The sequence below is a fragment of the Ictalurus furcatus genome, chromosome 16 (genome assembly GCF_023375685.1).
Source record: "Ictalurus furcatus strain D&B chromosome 16, Billie_1.0, whole genome shotgun sequence".
NCBI lineage: Eukaryota > Metazoa > Chordata > Actinopteri > Siluriformes > Ictaluridae > Ictalurus > Ictalurus furcatus.
In genome coordinates this window covers 14,572,440-14,596,880 of record NC_071270.1, presented here as the reverse complement: position 1 = coordinate 14,596,880, position 24,441 = coordinate 14,572,440, and the positions used below count along the sequence as shown (strand labels likewise).

The following is a 24,441-nucleotide window of genomic DNA, read 5'->3' as shown; positions in this document are numbered from 1 at the left end:
GCATGGAGCTTGTGGACAAAGTCAATATGAATAGAGGGCACACACAATCCAGTTTCACAGAAAAAAAATGTTCACATGGAACTTATCTGCAGCACCCCTACAGTTGGGTCCATAAGTATTTGGATAGTGACATAATTTTGTATTCCTTCTTTTTAAGAATGTACCAAATTGTTGATTTGGCCACTCCTAAAGTTTCTGCAATCTCTCTGATAAGTCTGGGGGTTTTTTTTTTTAGCCTAATGATGGCCTCCTTTATTTGCATCAACATGTCTTTGCACTACATATTGAGAGTTTATATGAACAGCTACTAAATGCAAATTCAACACTTGGAACTCCAGACCTTTTATCTCCGTAATTTGTCATGAAATAACTTATCAATCAATTGTACTAATACTTTTGAGCCTGTGAAGATGAAGGGATTCTGTAAAATAAAATGGCTGTAATTCCTAAACAGCTACAATATTTATTTGTTAAACCCCTTTAATTAAAGCTGAAAGTCTACACCTCAATCGCATCTTAATCGCTTTATTTAAAATCCATTGTGATGATGTAAAGAGGCAAAAGTATGAACATTTTGTCACTGTCCAAATACTTATGGACCAGACTGTATGTTGAATTCAGGGTTCTGGCACAAGCATACATTGCATAGCAAATGTTCACTCGAATGCTCTATATGAGACGTTCTGAGTGTCAAATCACTGTGGTCAGTACCTTCTTAGAAAAAGTAGCGTCCTTAAGGGTTCTTTAGTTGTGCCTCTGGAACCCTCCAACAATAAAGTGTTTCCCTATCAGAAAGGAAATTTGTTGAAATTTTTTTCAACTCCCATCTGTTCTTGAAGGAATTCTGACCACTCCCAGGCACTCCTGCACCGATCCCGTCTTTATACCTGCCCGTAATATTTTCTAATGAATGTTGGCTCTCTTTCCAAAATAAGAACAAATGAAACTTTTTATTTATTTATTTTATGTTCTTTGTAGTTTAAACTTTAGAGTCTCTGATGAGGAAAGGTATTTACTGAAGATGAATGAATCAACATGCTAAACATGTCACACAGCATGAGCAACCCACTGCAACCTGAGTGTAGAAGACAGTAGAAAATAGTTTACAATAACCCTAATTACAAAGACCCTGATTTATTCAACCATAGTCTTGTATATCCGATAAATCACTTCAAACCTGTTTGACAAGCAGTAACGTAATGATGGGGACAGAGAGAAGTGTAGCGAAATCATTATTTAGAGAAAGTAACGGTCACTTATTTTCCAAAGTGCCTATCTGCTGTCAGCTCACAGCTTTTGTTGCACATCATTTAAATTCTTCTGTTGTGGCTGACAGATCTGCGAGATCACACATCCCTCTGTGTCTGTGTGAAAAGAATGTGTGTGTGTGTGTGTGTGTGTGTGTGTGTGTGTGTTTCAGAGAGAGAGAGAGAGAGAGAGAATATGCTTATGCTAGCATGGATTCTACTGGCAGGTCTGCTGCTGATTTAGCATGGCCATGCAAGTTGACTAGGACAACTTTGCTGGTGCAACTAGCGTGTAATATGTTAGTCATACTGGTGTCCATCTTTGCAGGTGTAAGCTGGTTCTTTCAGCATGGCTGTGTATAAGTGAGTCTGGATTTGTGTGCATGTGTATGTTTGAGTGTGTGAGTGTAAGAGGAGCACCACTGCATTCCAATCTCATGCTACTTGGAGTCCCACATAAAATTACTATTGTTTCACAGACATTTGGAGACTGTTGCCTCTTTCTCTCCGGGCGGCTTGTTCTTAATTACTGTTTTCCCCCTTGTGTTGAAAGCTATATAATTTTTGATTGACTGTTTTGAAAACAAACATTTAAACTTTACACCCCGAGGGTTAAAAGCATGCTCCAGAATTACCCGACTTGGGAATCACTGGGCCTTATCACATCTGCTGATTATTCAGTGATCATAGTCATCTGTTCAGGTTAAAATACGGAAAAACAAACATTTGATACCACCTGGTGTGTGAACTCCAGTACAAAGTTGACTTGACCTGCTTTTTTTTTTTAATTAAATTTGATATGCCACCTCATATTTTCCAGCTACTGCATATACACATAAACGAGGAATGTTACCAATTTGCCAGTTTTAAATGACAAACACTCAGTGGGTATGCTCCTCAAGTAGAAAATTGTGAGAAAATAGCATTTAAATTCTGTACTGCTCATTCCTGATGTTTGACAGAGGCATGTATTAATCTGTTGGTCACACACACACACACACACACACACACACACACACACACACACACACACACACAGAGCACTGCAAAACAGATTAAGCCATAAAAACACTGCAGCCAATGCCAAGCAAAGTACAAAGAGAAGACTTCTGAATTCTTTACTAGTGTGGTAACACGCCCGCTTTGAAAGAAGCACGGATCTGTTATAACCCACAATGTGACTTGTGAAGTGTCCTATCCGATTAATAGTAAATAGAATTTAGTGGCTGCTGGGAATATTCAAACTATCAACTACAAAATACTGCCGTGGGCTACAGAACATGCTCCTGGCACTAAATATAATTAATTTTGTATAACAGAACAGAGTATTGTTTTCTTTTTCCTCTGCTTTCCGCTTCCCGCTTCCTAAAAAAGTAAAATAAATAAACAAATAAATAACTAAAAACCCAAACCTGCATGGCAGGTAAATATTTACTTTTAAATCTAAATAATTGCAATGCTGTTCAAATAACTTTGCTTTGGCTCATGCACATTTCAAACTGTGTGTTGTCTGTGTAAATACGCAAAATGATACTGCATTTACATGAATTAATTATTTTAAAGCCTTCAAGCTAAAATGATAATTAATTTTGGTGGCATTTATAGCACTGTTATGATGCACTTATGTATACCTTCTACACGTTTATTTATGTAAGAAGCCTGTGTGAGTAAGGCTAGGAGATATGTAGTAGTAAAATATTCAGTAGTAAAATAAACAAACAAAAAATCTTTAAACTGAGTTTGACAATACTTGTCTTTAATGCCTACAAAAACAATGATTATGAAAAAAACAAAAACAAAAAAGAAATTACGTCAACTCAACGGCATCCATTCAATTCCATTTAATTTATTATTATTAAAAACATTTTAAAAAATGCATCACCATACCAACGATATCTCAGAAAAGTGTATCGCATAATCATTTATCACGATATCGCTAATTTATTGATATAACACCCAGTTCTACATGTGTCAGCTGCATGAATAGGAATTAACACGCTGTTACAAAGAATTACTCCCTAATAATAATAATAATAATAATAATAATAATAATAATAATACAACCCCAATTCCAAAAAAGTTGGAACAGTATGCAAAATGCTAATAAAAACAAAGAGGAATGATTTGTAAATGTACTTTGACTTGTATTTAAACCACTAACATATAAAGACGAGGTATTTGATGATTTACCTAATCAACTGCATAGTTTTTTGAAGATAAACATTTATTTTGAAATTGATGCATGCAACAGGTTCCAACAGGTAACTCTGTGGGGGCACCATTAATGCACAAAGATATGTACACATTTTGGAGCAACATATGCTGCCATCCAGAGCAGGACAATGCCAAACTATATTCTGCCTGGATTACAAGCACATGGTTACATAAGCAGAGAGTGCAGTTGCTACAGTAGCATGGCCTGTCTACAGTCCTGACCTGTCTCCACTTGAGAATGTGTGGCACATTATGAAGTGCAAAATAAGGCAATGAAGGCACTGTACAGTTTTGCAGCTGAAGAAATGCATAATGGATGAATGGGGGAAAATTCCGCTTGCTAAACTTAACCAACTGGTGTCTTCAGCACCCAAATGCTTAATAAGTGTTATTAAAAGAAAAGGTGATGTTACACAGTGGTCAACAGTCGAGTGTGTTGCAGTCATCAGATTTGAAATGAGTGTATATTTTCAAAAATAAATTAAACTCACAAAGTAAAACATCAAATAATGTGTTAATAATGTGTTTTCAATATAGTACATAGTATATTGTGAATATTGTGAATATAGTGAATTGAATTTTCAAATGACACTTTGTGGTTTTTTTTTTTTCCATACTGTCCCAATTTTTTCGGAATTGGGGCTGTAATAATTTTTACTCCATGTTATTGCATTATGGGGATGTTTTTGATTAGACATTCCTGTAGCAGGCAGGAATGAGGAAAGATAACCAGCACAGTCATTTTGGTCCCTTATAAAACATGTGTGAGCATGTACTTTAGCTACACAGATACCATAAATACCACAATGCAAGCTTTAGTTAAGTTTTTTTTTTTTTTTAATGGCAGGCTACACCTGCTTTATTGTGCAAATAGTTGTCTGCTACATAAATTATACTCAAAATGACTGGGTTTGTATTTACAACCAATATATTGTAGTGTCAGCACACTGTAGGATACAAAGATAAGTGTACTGCATCATTTAGATAACTAACTAATAACTATGATCCATCAGAATATTCACTACCTGTTGTCATGTTAAAGGTTAATTCCACATTTATTCCAATATGAACAAAACAGCATGAACAAAAACAGCATTCAAATGTAAGAGTTATTTTTTCCTGACAGTTCCACCTTAATTATGAGACTGTTTTTATCTGTGGTTTCTGTGCCTTGGGTATGACACTATATACATATTGCACTATACAATCATAAGAAATTCAAAAAGAGTTGCACTATGTTCACATTAGCTTGCAGTCTGTCTCATGGAGGTGTATAGCAATTGCTAACATTGTCGCCTTGTGGCTGCACCCTGTCAGATTTTTTAAATGTTCTGATATACGATGGTAGTACACAAAATATATTAATATATAATTTTGACATTATCATGGGTGTGCTGAAAGGGAGCAAAACACAGGTAGGAAGTTAAGTAGTGAGTAGAGGTTCCAGGGGACAGCAGACAACCTGTGCCATAGAATAATTGAAGCCAATTATTTGAATTTGTCACTTTACTGTGCCATATCCCATTTACAGAAGATCTCTACTCAAATTGCACTTTTTTCCTGTGTCCCTGTCCCTGAAACCCTGAAATCACAGCTCAGAAATGTGCAGGTACATAGAAAATCATTGGTCTCCTGTTGCTTTGCCACTTGCTATGCCACTTGAATGCAGGGTTAATGCTATGCTGAAGTGGTATATGGAAGCTAATAATGTGGCAATAAGCATTATTTTGGGTGTGTTCTATGATCCAAGAGAATATAATAAGTCACATGTTTTATATTATCTTGGATTATATTGGCATACTACACTAAATTCCCATTTAAAACCTAGATTTAGCCACAGAATCTGCAAACTAAGCTAGTCAGGTAGCTAGCTTAGATACTTAATAGCTAATATTAACTTAATAGTAAATATTAAGTAAATAATAGTAAATATTACTCCATACATCCATTTTCTATACCGCTTATCCCACATGTTCACAGGGAACCTGGAACCTATCCCAGGGAGCATGGGGTACAAGGCAAGGCACACCCTGGACAAGGTGTCAATCCATCGCAGGGCACAACCACGCTAACATTCACACACCCTTTCATACACTACGGTCACTTTGGACATTTTGGGCGAGACTTTGTGTGCCCAAGCTAATATTAACAATGGACTAAACTGCACTTGTTCCATCCATCCATCTTCTATACCGCTTTATCCTTTTCAGGGTCATGGGGAAACCTGGAGCCTATCCCAGGGAGCATCAGGCACAAGGCGGGGTACACCCTGGACAGGGTGCTAATCCATTGCAGGGCACACAATCACATTCACACACCCATTCATACCATGCATGTCTTTGGAGGAAACCGGAGTACCCCGAGGAAACCCCCGCAACACGGGGAGAACTCCGCACACGGTGGGAATCGAACCCCCAACCCTGGAGGTGTGAGGCGAACATGCTAACTACTAAGCCACCGTGCGCCCACTGCACTTGTTATGATACAGTATATTTTGACATGTCTGGATAGTATTAAATAGTATAGAATATAACACTGAAAACTGTGGGATTTTTTATTAGCAGTTATCTAGCTGGCTAGCTTTATGCTGATGTTAAAGTTCAAAACAACTATACAGTAGTACTGAGCAATGACAGAAAATTTTGACGACCGGATGTGTGCTGTTTGGCTTCATATTTATAGGTGTAAATCCTCCTACAATGTTTACATAGATATGACCCTAGGCCATTCCTAGTTTCTTGGACTTTCTTCCCTCTTTTTTGACATATTGAACAATTTATTGTATAGGCAAATATAAATCAGGACATCTGCTAGATAATGTTGTGTGGACGGCATGTTCAGTTGAGTCATTTCAAGGTACAAGATATCATAAATTGCTAATTGGAATATTTATTTTTTTTCTTTTCTTTATTTTCTGTTGTGCACATATGTCTTATGCACAAGTGTCTCTAATTTAGTGCCATTTCTACCATTTAGTCTATAGTCAGCTGAAAGTAGTCGCTGACTGGTACAGGTTTCTCAGTTACAGTTATTTTCTATTTTTTTATCATCTCACATAATACTCAGAACAGGATTTGAACTACACTGACATTATTAACACAGTGTCTTACAAATATGCTAAAGATATCACTATATTTTTCAATAAATACAGTACACAGTGGCCGCCCACATATTCTCCTGTGTATGGCATATTTTGACATTCCCTTTGGAGTCTGCTGCTGCTACTGAAGCCTGATTATTACTGGTTCCCAGTGGACAAAATGTCTTAATGGAGAGACAGCATATGGTGTGCATCAGAAATGTCTCAGTGGACTATACAGCTACCAAGGGCCACTCTGAGGTCTTTACTAAATATGCTCCATTTCGTTCACATTTGCCACTACCCAAACGCACACAGGTAAATGTACAGTAATGCGGATGGAGAGCAGCCCAAATACTCTAGAGTTTTGCTGTGGCTGTACTCTTACTTTCTAAAACTAAGTTTCTAAACAGCATCTAAAAGTTTCCCTTGCTGTCAAATTTATTTTAGCAACCAAGCAGTCATTTCTCCATACTTCTCCTGTTGGGTCTTCCTAGATAATGTCTCTATGAATGCTTTACTGCAAAATGAAATTGCAGAACTTTTCTATTACCCATTTCCATTCCTGGTATCTGAATACCGAATGATACTGATTCTTTTATATGCAGCCCACACAAATGTTTCTAGCAGACTTTCTGATTTTCAACCTTGCTGTCCTGTTCATTATACTTTAATGAGTACAAGCCACCTATGCCCTTCTGGTCCTCACTAGAAGTAAGCCCAGTAATATAGACTGAATCACGTAAATATTGTTTTAGTCGAGTCTTCCCATTTGACATATGCAGAAATATGGAACATAGCCATGTTAAGGGATAAATTGGTGAAATGAATTAGTGTCATCCCTTGAATTATTGCCTTTTCACTGTTTGCATTTTATTATTATGGTAAATTACACAAATTCTTAATCTGTCTGAAAGTTGAAATTACTGGGTAAGCAGGGGTAATTCTTGAGTGACTCTAAAACGAGTCATGAGTTGACAATGGGGGACAATGGTACCTTTGTAAGGTACCTGAACCACCTCATTTGGCTCCTCTCAATTTGGAGGGACGGTGGCTCTACTCATCTTTGCTGCCTGTACTCATGGCCTTGTTCTTTCACAACCATAGCTTGGAACTGTAGGTGAGGATAGGGACATAGATTGACCAGTAACACAATCTTTGTCCACTGCGTCACCACTATAGACCAGTTCATGGACTTTAACACTGCTACCGCTGACCAAATTTGCTCTCTTTGACCATCACTTGTATATGAATTCTCAAGGTGTTTTCACTCCTTCACCAGGCGCAAGGTCTCTCCTTTCTCCTGAAGGAAGCATCCCACTCTTTTCTGGGAGAGAATCGAGGTCTTGGATTTGGAGGTGCTGCTTGACACTCAAACTTATGGATTGCACATTGGAGGTCCCATTATAGATAGTGCTAAGAGAACATCATTTGCATGCAACAGGCATGTTACCTCTAGCCCTCCATACCGAAAACTTCTCTATCCTTGAGTCTTGATATCCTAGCCATTAAACCACAAACAGGAGTGATGCTATTAAACACACCATCCTTTTTTTCATTCTCAAATCACTGGTGCATGTCCACTAAAAACTTAAAGGTACTTCTTTTTACATTGCAACTTTTTTCACAATCTTGTATATACACTGGTAGTTTTAGTAATAATGTTTTTTTAAGTTCAAATTGTAAATTATTCTGCATACTTACTGTATGTTTAAAGACTAAAAATGCATGCAATATCTCTTGTAATTATAGTGGAGTAAATATTCAAAGTCTTTAAAAGAGCTTGCAAACAAACAAATCTGAAAAACCCCCAAAATTACATCTTCCAATTAGTGACAAAACTATTCTGACATATTTCATCCATAAATATAGCTATTAGAGAAAGGTACACTCTCACATCCATGCACTCTGATAAACACCATTAACAGTTGATAAATGTACTGCAAGTGTGAATCAGACATATCTTAGTATAATGAAACACTAAACTACGCAGTAAAGAGAGATTCTGAGACTATCCAGTTCAGGAGGTTGCACATTTCTAGCTTTGTTGAATAATAAATAATTTCCTGACTGGTTTGATCAACTTGCAATTATAAAACTAGTTGTCTCCCTTTTTTATTTTTATAGTAAGAGTTGGCGAAATCATATATTTTTTAACCTTCTACTGCATTAATTGTTACATTTACATGACAAATGTTTTTTTATGGATTTGAATTACTTGAATTAGTTCAACTAATAAAAATATCTAAAATAATAATAATAATAATAATAATAATAATAATAATAACAATAACAATAATGATAATAAAATCAGGGGGTAGTTGGTAAATTGTAGCCATATGGCAACAATGTGCAATGGTGGAGAGTATTATATAGTTAAAAATAACACATTTATGAGATTACAACTCCAATTACTGCATTTTCCATCTGCAATTATAAATTGCAGAGGTTTTTGCCACCTAGTAAGCATGTAAAAGTTATATATTCTAGTTTTAAAATGTATGTTGATAGATTTACTCACTCAAAATACATTAAAAATTTAGATTTAAACATGTTTTGGTTGAGGTATCTTTTTAATTCTTTCTCTTGAATTATTGATTCTTTCTCTTTAGAAAATAAGGTGCAATTGCGAAACGTCTGAAAGTACAACAGTTTTTCTTACAACCCCAATTCCAAAAAAGGTGGGACACTGTGTAAAATGTAAATAAATGTAAATAAAAACAGAATGCCATGATTTGCAAATCTCATAAACCAATGTTATTCACAATAGAACATAGAAAACATAGCAAATGCTTAAACTGAGTAAATGTACCATTTTAAGAAAACAAAAAAAAAGGTCATTTTGAATTTGATGGCTTCAACACATATAAAAAAAAATAAAAAATTGGGACAGGGCAACAAAAGACTGGAAAAGTAAGTTTTACTAAAAAGAAACAGCTGGAGGTTAATTGGCAACAGGTCAGTAACAGGATTGGGTATAAAAAGAGTATCTTAGAGAGGCAGAGTCTTTCAGTAGTAAAGATGGGCAGAGGATCACCAATCTGTTAAAAACTGTCTACAATTTTTGGAACAATTTCAGAATAATGTTCCTCAACGTAATCAGCACTCAGTTCAAAAGCCTGCATCTCTGATCGTACAGGGGTGCATTAGTGACTATGGACCAGGCAGCTTGCACATCTAGAAAGGCACCATTAATGCTGAAAGGTATATACAGGTGTTAGAGCAGCATATGCTTCCATCCAGATTCCATCCCATCTTTACTTCTGAGAGACTCTGCCTCTCTAAGATACTCTGTCTCTCTAAGATACTCTGCCTCTCTAAGATACTCTTCTTATACCCAATCATGTTACTGACCTGTTGCCAATTAACCTAATTAGTTGCAGCCTCCAGCTGTTTCCTTTTAGTAACACTTACTTTTCCAGTCTTTTGCCCCTTCCCACCTTTTTTGAGACGTGTTGTGGCCATCAAATTCAAAATTAACATTTATTAAATGATTTATTGTGAATAACATATGGGTTTATGAGATTTGCAAATGATTGCATTCTGTTTTTATTTACTTTTATTTGCATGTTACACAGCATCCCAACTTTTTTTGGAATTGGGGTTGTACTTTGAATGTGTAAATAAAAAGAAAAAGAAAAAGAAGTAAATATACTATTAGAGAAGCCTAGAGTCTTTTTTGCTATGTAGGCCTATTTTAGTTCATGAATGCACATACCAAAGTTCCATTATCACATGTTGCTGCCAAATACTAACAATTACAATTACCATTTAACACTCAAAATATATTAACTTGTTTAAAATGACAAAAAAAAGTTAACTTATCTCAGATAGTGTTAATTTTTTTTTCATTTAAGTAGTTTTGCCTAAATATAATTTTTTTTATATAATTTTGAAAGCCCTCCGATGATGAACTTTACCATGCCATTGACTGCAGAAAAGGAAGTGCAAACAGCACTTCCTGTTCATGTGACATGGCATTTTTTTATGTCAAAGGTAAAGGCCACTTTTTCCAGTTACATTGGAAAATAGTTGTTTTGTAATATTGTCTGCCAAAAAATTGGAGATAAATTAATTGTTGACATATGGCAACACCATGCAGTAAAGGGTTAAGTTTGTAATTGGTTCACTTCACATTCATTTATTTGTTTGTTTGCTTGCCTTTCTGTTGCCTACACGTCTATTGCGGACTGACTTTCATTACATTGACTTGAGTGAGATTAGTAGCACTGCAGTGTGATGAATCATCAAAAAGCAATCAATGCTTTTGTATGTGTAGGTGTACATCCATCAGGTGCAAAACATTTGCACTGAATTTGTGATGTGTCTTTCACAAAAGATACTTGGCTCATATTTAAGTGAACTTTGAGTGTTGACTCATATACAGTATATACAGTATATAAGCCTCTTTTTGGATATGTAGGCAATGCTGTTATACTTGGCTTGTTCGCAGTGTTCCTGGGATCCACCACATCACTGACCAGCATGTAGTGGTTACTGAAGACAAATGAATGAATGATTCACATTGATAATATCCAATCTCAGGCGCACGGTGGCTTAGTGGTTAGCATGTTCGCCTCACACCTCCAGGGTTGGAGGTTCAATTCCGCCAAGGCGGGAGTGTGTGGAGCTTGCGTGTACCTCCGGGTACTCCGGTTCCCCTATTCCAAAAGACATGCATGGTAGGCTGATTGGCATGTCCAGAGTGTCCGTAGTGTATGAATGGGTGTGTGAATGTGTATGTGAGCATGCCCTGTGAAGGGTTGGCATCCCATCCAGGTACCCCGCCTTGTGCCCCATGCCTCCTTGGATAGGCTCCAGGTTCCCCGCAACCCTGTGCTGGATAAGCGGTATACAAAATGGAATGTCTGAATGTCCAATCTCCAATGCATAATAAATTAAATATAATTTTATAAGAATTGCTAACTCCAAAACAGAAAACAGCCTAAAACAGAACCTTGTGGAACGCCATAAGTGCACTTCTTTTTTTCTTCTTCTCAACAACTCTTAATGATGTGTAATGAGCTAGATGTAAACCAAGTTTAAGACTGGCTAGCTTGAACAAATTCACTCTGATCACACTTTAAATGAAATGATGGGAAATGTGACAGGAGACATTCTTGGAATTACAATATAGGATATGTCTGTACCAAAAATGTGTTAGCTGAGGTGTTAAAAGAATGATGTATGCAATATTTCGATTTTAAAAGCACTTTAGCCAGAGATGGAAGTTCTGATACATCAGAGGCCACTGAAAAAAATGTGCAGTGTGGTTGAACAGAGGGGGTGATTCAGACACTAATTTCTTCCTAGCTTAGAGCAGACTCACCATCCAATTACAACATCCTTGTGTCTAATTGGTTTATATTTCTTGGAATGACTGACTACGCCTCCCCATTCATATCACACTGAGTATCTATTAATCTTCCTCTACCACGCGTCCATGCGAGCCTATGGGACGGATAAATCCTAAATGCCTCAGTGTTTGTACAATACATAATGTGTAGAGAGGACGCTATGTAGTGCATTTACACTATATATGTAGGAAGAATGAATCTGCTGTCTGAATTGCAGCTAGTGTTTAACAGAAGTAAGGTTTCCTCAACTTCACAAGCGTGAAAGAGTGCGTGTGTCTGCGTGCGTGTGTGCGCGCGCGCGCGCGTGTGTGCATGTCTGCGCGCGCATTCCGCATCTCAGTTTCAACCAAAACTGCACGCACGCGCTCTCAACTTTAAAGTAGTCGACAGTGTAATCTGGCCATACAGGAGATTTCGATCGGAAGCCAGAAAAACAATCTAAACAATCCGTGCAAAGCGAGGACAGCCTATATTTGCCACATGACTACACAGGCTTTCTGTAAGATGCTAATCCTGTGAGGGCGCGAGCGGTTTGCGCGCTCCATCCGCTCCCAGTGCGCAGGGGATTTCCTTCTACCTGCAGAGGCATTCCGGATTAAGCAAGCAGCTCTAATGGCTCTATAACACACTTCAGCCGCGCGTGTGTGTCCAGTCAAGCGGCTTTGGGAAAGATGGTGCGAGAGTGTGTGTGGCGGCGTGTTGTGTCTCTGAGTCTCAGGCTGATGCTTGTTATTCCCGCAGGTCTGCCGGTACGGAGTCAGGGAGACACACAATCCGATAATACCGTGATGGACAACATCACTGTCCGACAGGGAGAGACCGTCTTCCTCAGGTACGAACTGGGCCTTTATTCATCTCTCTCTCTCTCTCTCTCTCTCTCTCTATATATATATATATAATGTGTGTGTGCTTGTGTACTTGTGTTGGTCACTGGGATTAATACTGGAATGTTTTACTAAACATTGTCTTGGACCTATTTTCATCTGGGAGCATTTCTTAATCAGTCTGCTACTTCTTTTTAGAATGCATGTTTGGATGTCCTTTTAGTTGCCATTTGATGCCTGTGGGAGCTCAAGGAAATCTAAATTTATTGCAGTTAGTCTTGATGAGGTCCAGCAGTGAAGCTTTCCCCATCATTAAACGGATGTCTTGGATGTAGCTGAGCAAATTTCGTTTATTTGTTTCACATTATTGTGCAAATCCTATCAATGTATAATGTTTCTTGCTTCTTCTTCTTTTTATTTATTTATTATTATTAAGTTATTTCTGGTCAAAATGTGTGCTTCACACTGATCATCATGAGCAAATTATCATTATAATTCATTTTTGAGGTTTTTTAAAATTTATTTATCATTTCTCTACTCTATATGCAATTGCAATGTATTCAGCATCAGCATACTATTTGCAAATGACCTTATTGTGATGTTGACACCTTCCTGTGTCACCCAGCCACCCCTAATCTCATTGTCAGGAAGGGGAATCGTACAGTATTAACCTACATCAACACCTTAGTGTGACATGCTGGATTAGAGGCAAGCACATTACATAGGGCTAGATGAAAGCATACCACAGGTTATAGCAGCTACTATTATGTTCAGCTGAACAGCAACAAATGAAAGGAGAAACTGATGAAGTGATCTATCCCTCATTGTCCTGTCCTTTTATTAGAAGAACTTTTGCTTTTCATTCTTGTTGTCCCTCTTCTTTGTTTCTTAAACATGTTTTACAAGCTGTGTGTATGTTCATGTCATGATCATAAATAATGAAATCCCAAATGATTATGCTTATGACTGAAGACATAGGTCATGCTTTAGTGCTCGCATTATGTGCTATTCATTAAAAATGCATCAACATGCAATTTCTTAATCATATGCAATTATTCAGAATGGACATATGTTCGCTTCTGACCTTTTAGTTAGGCACAGTTTCAGTTTAGATATTTTCCACTTAATCACATTTTCACAGCATCACAGTGAATCCCAGCCCATGTATCCCAGTGCTAACATTGTTCTCAGAGACATTTTTGTTTTACTGGACAAGGCCTTGGACTTAGTGTTGATTTTTATTTTCCAGCATCAAGCTTGATAAATGTCAGCTTAGTCATTTAAGTGTGCTCCGTTGTGTATAGTAAATCACTCTGGAGTCCCACAACTCATAGTTTTCATGACAAGTCATAATTAAGGGTTGTTGCTGTCAGAACAGCTGCTTGCAGTGATGTAGTCTTTCATTTCATCCTGTCAACAAAACTCTCTCTCTCTCTCTCTCTCTCTCTCTCTCTCTCTCTCTCTCTCTCTCTCTCTCTTTGAGTTGTGTAATTCCTCACACAGTGCCCATAGCCCTCTGGTTAACCTTCTTAACAATAACCAAAGAAATGTAATTACCTTTTTTGTGTATGTTCTTTTTGGAAATTTATTAACTTCAGAATGGTTTTAAAGTACAATTCATCACATAAAACTTTTGAAGAGAGGGCATGGTGATTTATCACCCGCCTTTGGCCTGTGTGTGTGGTTTTTTGCATGTTCTCCCTGTGCTTTGGGGGTTTCCTTCTGGTACTCCGGTTTCCTCCCCAAGTCCAAAGACATGCGCTGTAGGCTGATTACCATTTCCAAATCGTGTGTAGTGTGTGTGTGGGTGTGTGATTGTGCCCTGGGTTGGGTTGGCACCCTGTCTAGGGTGTCCCCTGCCCCGAGTCCCCTAGGATAGGCTCAAGGCTCCCCGTTACCCTGTGTATGATGAGTGGTTCAGAAAACGGATGGATAGATGGATGTAAACTTTTGAATAGTTTAAGGAAGATCCAAATCCTAGGACTGAACGAGTCCTAGAATGACTCTGCACATGTCAGTGAAAAAATAGCTGCTTTGTACCTACCATGATACTGAATTATTTAGTATGTTGTTTCTTCACTTTAGGACTGACTCTTGTTCACAGTGGAGTGCTAGAGCAAAGCTGAACATGGTGTTCAGGACCATACATATTAAAACATTGCTCCTTCAGCATTAGAGACATGAACAAACTTCACATTGTTGTAAATGGTTAACTAAACACAGCACAGCACTCCAATACTATTCACTTATAGCTTAACTGTGTGCATCAGACAGCCTGCTAGAGCAAATTTGTTCTCGTTTTCCCGTTGCAGAATATGAAACGGGTGTGATTTATTTATGTATTTGCTGCATACAAGAGGTCTCAGGCTCCCCATGCAGACCCGTTACTGGCAATTTCCTTTTGAGGTCAGCCTCCTGGGTCTCCACATCAAAAACCAGGGGAAAAATGGTTTAGAATTGCTATGATGGCTTAGCAAATGCTTAAGCAAACAGCTTAAAAAGACACTGCATTCTTTGCCGTTGTTTCTAGAGAATACTGTTTGCAGTTTAGAAAAAGAGAACCCTTAAATGTCTTTGCCATCTTTTTGATTGCATCTCCCTACAGTCAATCATCCCTCCCATGTTGACACCTAATATATCTGCTGTCCTTATCACTGAATTCCAAAGCCTGGGGACTAAATCAAATCCCTGCAATTTCCTCCCAGAGTTTACCTTCAGGCTGCTGCAGCCTCTGAACATCTGTGTGATATTGGATGTGCTGCATTCGATATTTAATAGGGGCTGTGGGTAGAGCTTGTCTGTTGAAAACAGTACAGTAGTTGAGTTTTATACTTTCTTCTGAAAGAAAGCAGGCTGCCTTTCTGACATTTATTTGTTTCTTTATTTGTTTCCCTAACTGACATTTAACACTTCACCTAACATGAACAAACCATGTACATCAGCATTAATACAGTAACTAACACTTGTATTAATTGATAAAAAAATATAATTAACCAATTAAGTAGGGCTGCAACTAACGGTTATTTTCATAATCGATTAGTTGGCCGATTATTTTTTCGATTAATCGGGGGCGGGGGGGGGGGGGGCGGCAAACTTTCAGTACCATCATTTCTTGTTTATTTAAAATAAAATCTACAAAGTGAGTGTTATAAATATAAACTTCAGACTAACACTTTACACAACTGTTTGTCCAATTATATAAGACTGAAAAGAATCCAGTACACACACAGACACACACCAGAATATATATTATTCATTTAGGACTGTAGTTTAATTCAGTGCTTTTTGTGCATCCATAAAAAATAATGCATGAACACTATATATATACATATATTAATTTATATTATATAATAGTATTTATGCATTATGTTTTATGGATTCACAAAAAGCGCTGAATTAAACTACAGTCCTAAATGAATAATAAAAACTCACATTCACTGCACCTTGTGGTTTCTGTTACTCAGATATTGTTTTACTTGTGTTTACTTTTGATCATAGTGTTTTAATTAGACAAATCTTACATTCGCTCCCACGGTTTATCACCGCGTCTACACCGTGAGTGAGGAGCAACACGGCCTCGTTACTAATAGATCACTTCCGTTATAATAAACAACTGAATTTACACTCCAAGCGTGCAAATACAGCATATAATGACAATAAACTTAAATTAAACTAAACCTTTTAAGCAACTCGCACCAATTTCCACAACCCCTTGCACACAGTGGAGCATTTTGGATATAAACATAAACTTGTGCATCACTATCGTGCTTCCGTGCTACACAAGCTCCTCTTTGTAAAGTTTGATCCTCTCCGCGGTGTGTAATATAAAATGCCCCGCTGCCTTAGAGGACTTGGAGGTCACACACTTTCTTCCTCAGTCACTTGATGATTACGCCTCCATCTGATGGTGACTGAGGTCATGTTGGGAATAAAAGGTAACATTGACATAAACAGTAAACGGAAGAAAGTCATTGTCGGTGACTCTGGGTATCTACTAAAGCTAGCGGCATCACATTATGTGTGTATGACGTCATGTCCCACTGACTAGGAAGGGGCTTATACTTCTGGTTAGTAAAAGAAAAACACACTAGTGTTCCATTTGAGATGTTATTACCTTTCTAAAATTCATACACTAAACAGTAGAGTACATAATACATAGTGTAAGTGTATAGTAGGTCATTTGGCACACAAATTTAGTATTTACTCTCCAATGCTTGTTTTTGGAACAGAAGTAATGTAATGAGTAAACGAATCATAACCGTTAACAATCGATAATCAGTTATTATCGATTTTATTGATTAGTTGTTGCAGCTGTACAATTAAGCCAGACGATCAATACTTGCAATACTTGATTGGAACCGACGCACTAATGAACGTATCTGAACATTATTCACACTTTATTAATGCTGAAGTTTGTGTTTTGTTAATGTTGTTTGTAGGGATGCACCAAAATGAAAATTCTTGGCCGATGCCGAAACCGAATATAATGAAAAACTTGGCCAAAAGCCGAAGGCCGAATACCGAACACGTTTTTTCGTGTTTTTACCATTTATTTTGCCATTTTTTTCACCATTGCATAAATTCAATAGTCAAAATGTGCTTTTTACTATTTTGTCTTGCTTTTCAAAGAAAAAATCAATTACAAAAACTACAATTTCAAAATATTTATTTAACACTGAACATTTTTTTTTTCATTCCAGCAGGCATAAGCTAGAAAAATAAAATAAAAATATTTTTATGTGGTCATCTTTGAGCCCCCCATGAATAGCCTATGTTAGGCCTATAACTGACTGCTGAAAAAATGTAACACTCTGTAGCCTACTACTAAAAAGTGCATTAAAAATTGCATTGACAAGAGTGCAAAAAATGGTTCTATTTGGTTATATACGGCTGATTATATTCGGGATATATACCACTCGCATCCATGTACACCTCGCAGAGTATTATAGTAGATATAGGATTTGTCTGCCTGCCCTTAAATAAATACGTCTTTACCTGCTTCCGTACTCTACTCCCTTACGTCTCTTGACGTGACAGAAACATGCTCCGGAACAGAAACAAAACAAACGCACGTGTCCACAGCTCGTGCATGCGCGCCCCCTCATCGAGGTCGTGACATTTGCGCGTCTCACTCTGGTTGCTAGGCTATTTGGTCTCGTCATCAAACACGTCATTGTTCGGTCAAATTTATTTGGCTTTTTCACTTATTTGGCCGAAATGCTTTTTTTGCTATTTTCGGCCGAATAATTTCAGTTGCCGAACATTTGGTGCATCCCTAGTTGTTTGTTATTAATCAGGTAATTTTTTAATGATTTGTAATGCGTTTGGATTCTCAAATCAGAAGGGGTTCTGATTTTCAATAACTGCACAACTCTGACAATAGTTGAGTACAGATTTATATAAATGCACACGTTCTAATACATTATTGTTTCTATAGTAACAGATGATTGTATGGTGGATGCTCCACATAATCTAAGTGTCATGTAATGCGGGTGGAGACGACTGCAATTGCAATAAAAGTGTTTTAATGAGAGCATAGCAGATTTATCCAAAACACAAGGCAAGATCAATGTAAAAACCAAAAAAAAGCAGATGTAGGTCAGGCTATGAACAAACAACAAACTAGGCACGGCAAAACACGTGAATCAAGAAACATGCAAAATGTAATTAAAAAAAAAAACATAATAAGAAACACATGATAAAGTCATACAGTAAAACACTGCACAATACTTGTGCTCATGACACATGAAGGCTTAACTATACCACCTAATCTAAGGTAAAACTCAAAACAGATGCGGGCAATAAGGACACATGAGGGAAACATCCATGCATCATTTTCTGTACCGTTTATCCTACTCCAGGCATGAGGCAGGGGACAGCCTGGACAGAGTGCCAATCCATCGCAGAGCACATTCTCACACACATCCATTCACACACTAAGGACAATTTGGAAATGCCAATCAGCCTGCAACGCATATCTTTGGACTGGGGGAGGAAACGAGAGAACCCAGAGAAAACCCCCAAAGCACGGGGAGAACATGCAAACTCACACAGGGCAGAGGCGGGAATAAAACCCCAATCTCTGGAGGTGCAAGGCAAGTGTGCTAAACACTAAGCCACAGAAGCACCGAAGCACTGTGGGATGTTATGTGTGCTGAGTGCCTCTGCATGCTACGTTTGGCACGGGAGGGAAAACTCTGACACAAAGACTAATAATAAAAAAGCATTGTTTAACAAAGAAAAATTGTGGATGTGGTGAATTGTGGATGTGGACAGAGGAGATTTCTTGTGCTTTCTGGTTTCACAGTCACAAGAGAGAGAATTTAGGATAGTCTAGTGAGCGAGGATAGTCTTGTATAGCTTCTATAACTCTTCTTATGGATGTACAACATTAAATGCTAAATATATAACAGTCAGCTTGATAGGTAGGCCAGAGAAAGATGCTTTATACTGTTTGATCATCCTGCTATTATAATTAGTGCCACCCACTTAAGTATGATTGTATTTATTATTCTGCTATTTTAAAATCTATCTGGTAGGCAATAGAACGGTTCAAACCAGCAACTAGGGATTTTATCCATTTGCTTTAATCTGAATATTTACTGAGGTTATGTGTTAATGAGGGACTGTTTTTAACCAGGCTACTGAGAATCCACTTGCAGTAGACCCACTTAGTGCAGATTGCTGAGTGGATTTCGTTAGACCCTTACTGAATGATCCATGTGTCGGGTGGTGAGAGTGGTGAGAAGCATTTCTCAAAAGACTAACGCGTAAGAAATAATTTTAAAAAAAATAGAAAAACACCCAGGTGATAAGATGAAGAGGGTGCTAATTTGTTTTTTGGGTTTTTTTCACAGAAAGCTGTTCAGCTTTATCTATTTAATTCCCCCTCCTTTCTATCGCTCTCTCTCTCACTGTCTCATTCTCACTTTCTTACCATCATCACATGTTATCGGCTGAGTAGATTACTTGACAGGAAACTGATGAATACGCATCAGCTATTTGTACTCACTAACATCTAATGACTTTATAGCCACCAGCACAGTTTCAGAGCCAGACAGCATGTTAGTGTGACGACAGTACAGCCATCCAGCTGATTCATGCACTCTGGCTTAATCTGGATCTGCACGTTTCCAAATGAATCTCTATTACTTGAATATAAACTTGATTTATTTGTGCTCGTTTCCTGCCATAAGCATAGGAAATGGTGATGGATTATTGGATCCAGTGAGTATTAGGGACAGCTGCTCACCATGGCACAGTGTCACAGGCTAATGACATACGCACAAACGGCACATCTCTCCGGATCTGTCCAGCTGCCCGTTCCAAACCATGCAATTGACACAGAGACTTATTAGTGAGAAAGACAGAGGGCTAGAGTGTGTGAAGGCACATAGAGACGTTAGCTTTTATTCTGCATGTTTACATCGCACCAAAACTGTGAAGTCATAACCTGAATTAGAGTAAAATCATACAGTTTTTTTTCCCCCTTTATACTTCCAATTCAACTTTACTGATGCTGCGAGCATATTTCAATATCCATTATTTCTGTTTTAAGACGATTAAATGTCCATTTGGGCTTTTAAATAAAAAAAAAAAAAACAAAAAAAAAACAGTGTCCTACATTGATTTTTGTCAGCGAAGAGACTAGACTGCATTGTGTTCAGCATATGCCCTATATTCACACCAGACTTTTAAGTAATCTTGCCCCTGTTGAGGATCAGCAGAGGAAAGAGGCTTCCATCGAGCGTCCACTCATCGAGTGTGGAATAATTCTCTTATAGCATGCATAATTGAAAAGTCTGGCAGAGCTTATTGTTAGGACAGGAAAATATTGACAAACCACTTGTCTGATGATGTGTGTTCGCATCAGGGGACTAGACAGTTTAAACAATAATGACAAACTACCATCTACACAGAGACCACTAGGAAAACACACCTCCTCCTTTTCATTATTAACCCCCATGTTTTACCAATCTCATCCCGAGAAGCGTCTGATACTTCTGTGCACTTTTTCTGAGAACAAGCTTCAGAATGTTGAAGGCTGCAATATGTGTATGCATATATGTATGTATACATATTGTTTTATTTTCATATAGCTCTTTTAGAGTAAGATATAACAACAGGACTGAAGTAAATATTACATATTACACAGCTACACTAAAATAATAGCTTTTTGTGTAATAGTTTTGATTAAAGCAGATAGCAGTTAGCAGATAGTCAGTCCCTCCAGGATTCTGCGATTGCAGAAATGAATGCAAAACCAAGCAAACTCCACAATATTTTCAAAATTACCACAGATGTTCTGCAGATTTAGGCCAAGAACCGTCATGTGACGTCATCACGACGCGCATTCAGCTAAAACCCTCTTCAGGTGCGACAAACATTAGTACAGCCAAACGGTCTCATTTACCAACAAACGTCAATGTGAAAGACCGTGCAAAAAGAGTTTTGCCAATTCAAGTAGTTTTCCACAAAAAACTCAGGATAACAGCATCAAAACATTTTTTTACTTATACGGTTTTCAGATTTGCAAAAACCTGTCATTTGTAGCACTTTTATTTTAACTTGCTATTGTCAGGTTCAAATGGCGCCATGAACCTAATGATCTTGATGTTTGTTAGAAATGAAAAGTTTTATGGTGAAATAGAAATAATATTACTCCACTTTCAGTTAAAAAAAAAAAAAAGATTTGTCCTGGTATGCACACTGAGTAAACTCTGAATGAGTGTGAGTTGTGTTTTATCACCTGGCTGCGCTAAAGAGTACTCAAGCTGGTCTTAGGCACATTTAGTCACTCAGCATTTTTGGGCTAGGGTTCAGTGAGTGAGCAGTTACTGAGCAGTGTGTGTGTGTGTGTCTGTGTGTGTGAAAGCTCAGGCAGGTGTGCTGCTCATCAATGTTGGCCTGTTTAGAGCTGCTGTACAGCAATGATGAAAAAGTAACTATGCATGAGTAAAAAAACTCACGTGCACACACACACACACACACACACACACACACACACACACACATGTATTTACTCACTCATGCTGAGCATTATGAGTACTTGAGTATTTTACTTAAAATGACCCATTTCTCTTTTTTTAAGCCAAGTGGAAAAAAATAACTGACAGAATATTCCAATGCATTTGAATAGTAATAAGCCTATAATTTTATACTGCCACAGACACAGCCAACCTTAGCAGTAGGGGTGATCGATCTGGCAAAAGAAATCATATACTATTGTCTTCTTTTTTAGGCTGATTCATGATCTGTGAACTTATCACGATTATTTTTCATGTTGGATTTTGCAACCTCAAAGAAAATGAATAAGAAAGACCACTTAAGTCAAGGAACCTTTTCAAACAAACAAAATGCGCTTCCCAATGTAAACAATTATTTTTAAAATTAAAACAATCATGCATAGATACTTCTTAAAACAGTCCCTCCAAGAACTTGCGATTTTGCGATAGCTGAAATGAACAGAGGAACTTGCAATTTTAAAAAATGAACACACATTTTCTGCAGATTTGGGCCAAGACGCATCATGTGACATCATCACAACGTGCATTCAGCCAAAGCCCTCTTCGATTCACGTGCATCGAACATGAGTACAGCTCATTTTGATTTTTTTTTTTTTAAAGCTGCACCAAAACCAAGCATTTTTGCCAACAATCACAAAAATACTCAGTGAAATCCTGTATGGACTGTTACAAAATGTGAAATAAAAATGTTAATCACTAAACACTATGTATTGTACTATATACTAAGCCTGTCTTCAGTCTTACATTTTTCTTAAAAGTGCCTTTTTAAATGCATTTGTTTACTTCAGTGCTCTTTCTGTCTTTAGTGCTGGTACACTCAGGTGTGCTCCTCATGTTATCTGGGTTTCAGCAAACTCTTTGGGGTGATTTCTTGGTGGTTAAACAAATTTGCCATCTTTCCTCGACATGCCAATCTTGCCTTCGCATCTTTTATAAACAAGCGTTGTTTGCGCATGTCAGTTGTGTAAAATCCATCAGTTCCAATATTTCTGATGTTGAATCTTTTAGGCACCACTTCCTCCGTGTTGTCAGCCATGCTACCATGTTGTCAAATAAAAGGAGGAGAAAATGAAAGCTAAGGAAGTGCCTACTCTTGGCTATTATTGTTTCTTCATGTGTAGTGTCTGTTTCATAAAACAAGGTCCCATTTCTGAGCATTTTCAGTGCAACTGACAACTGTGTTTAGTTTCACAGTACTCACAATTTCACATTTTAATAATTCACAACCTAAAATTATCATATCGCCCACCCCTAATTAGCATTACACTGTGTGTTCCTATTCTTGCTCTGTGTAATATTCTCTCTGATTCTGATGTTTGTGCCACCACACACATACTAATTACAATGTGGTATAACATGCTAATCGTTAGCGTATTTATTTATTTATAGTTAAATATATTTTTTATATATATACACATGTACTATGCATGTACTATATGTTACCATTCTGGTGAAAGCCAACAGCAAAAAAAAAAGGGTAGGGGAAACTGATTACAGTGACTACAATACTACTACTATATGATGAATATGTTGCCATGACAACTGATATAAAAATGTCATGTTTATTTTATAATTAATTAATAATGACATGTATGCAATCACACTGCACCCTATAAATAACCTAGACTCTCAGTGTAACTTTGTAAAATCTGGCTCTGGCACTGTGTGTTTGACTTTCTTCTCTGCCTGTCTTAATTAATGTTAACTATAGCCTGCTTTAGTTAAGTTTGATTTAGTTTTGTTTAATTTATGCCTGTTTGGCAATCACATGACCATTTGTCTGCTTCCTGTTTGAGTATTGTCTAGTCCTTTGTTTTGTTACATTGATTATAATATAGTGCCCTCCACTAATTTTGACACCCTTGGTAAATATGAGCAAAGAAGGCTAAATTGTTTCAAAAATTCACAAAAATACTCTGCTCTCACTGGCAGAGGCAGTCAGGTTTTCATTTAATATCTGTTGATATTTGATAGAGTCCATGATGCCATGTATCCTAACAAAATGTCCAGGTCCTCTGGCAGAAAAACAGCCCAAAATATTAAAGAGCCACCACCATATTTAACCGTGGGCATGAGGTACTTTTGCTGCACGTCAAAGCAATATTCCTTGGTCTAATCCATTGGTATGAATGACTAAGGGAATTTGGCCTATGTGTTACCTCAAATTTATACCCCTGTGAAGCAGGATGTCATGGTTGAAGAATGAACTTTTCCTAGTCACCCAATGTGTATAAAATTACTTTTAAAATATCAGTGGGAATATACTTCAAATATATTTTTCTCATATGAATTCATAGAGGTGACAATAATTGTTGCACACCTATATTTCACAAAGATATTTTTGCAAAAACGTGTGTTGCGTTTACAATTGTTTGATATCCATAGTATTTTTAAAAAAAATTTTTTTTTAACAAAAGATCAAAAGGTTAACAATGTGAAAAGACAATTTTTCACAGCCTTTTTTGCTCATATTTACCAAGAGTGCCAATATTAATGGAGGGCACTGTATATATATATTGGCTATTCACTCTGTGGCAGAATAAAATTGTAGCCTGATTTATATGAACATTCCTTAAAATACTGAATAACTGAATAGGCTAATGTTACCGATCTTAAAATTTTCACTGTATTGTTTTCAGTTTAAAAACAGGTGCTTTCTCTGTTAAGCTTAATTGGGGAATTAAAGAAAACATG

The 24,441-nt window shown here is 37.3% G+C and overlaps 1 protein-coding gene across 3 annotated transcripts in view; it reads left to right on the top strand.

The window, feature by feature from the left end:
• Positions 1-24,441, top strand: part of ntm (neurotrimin) — a 470,405-nt gene that overhangs the window by 303,348 nt on the left and 142,616 nt on the right. For all 3 annotated transcript variants that reach the window (XM_053644572.1, XM_053644574.1, XM_053644573.1), the window contains exon 2: positions 12,639-12,729. In XM_053644572.1, coding sequence (XP_053500547.1) covers positions 12,639-12,729 — 91 coding nt within the window. The remainder of the gene's footprint in view (positions 1-12,638; positions 12,730-24,441) is intronic.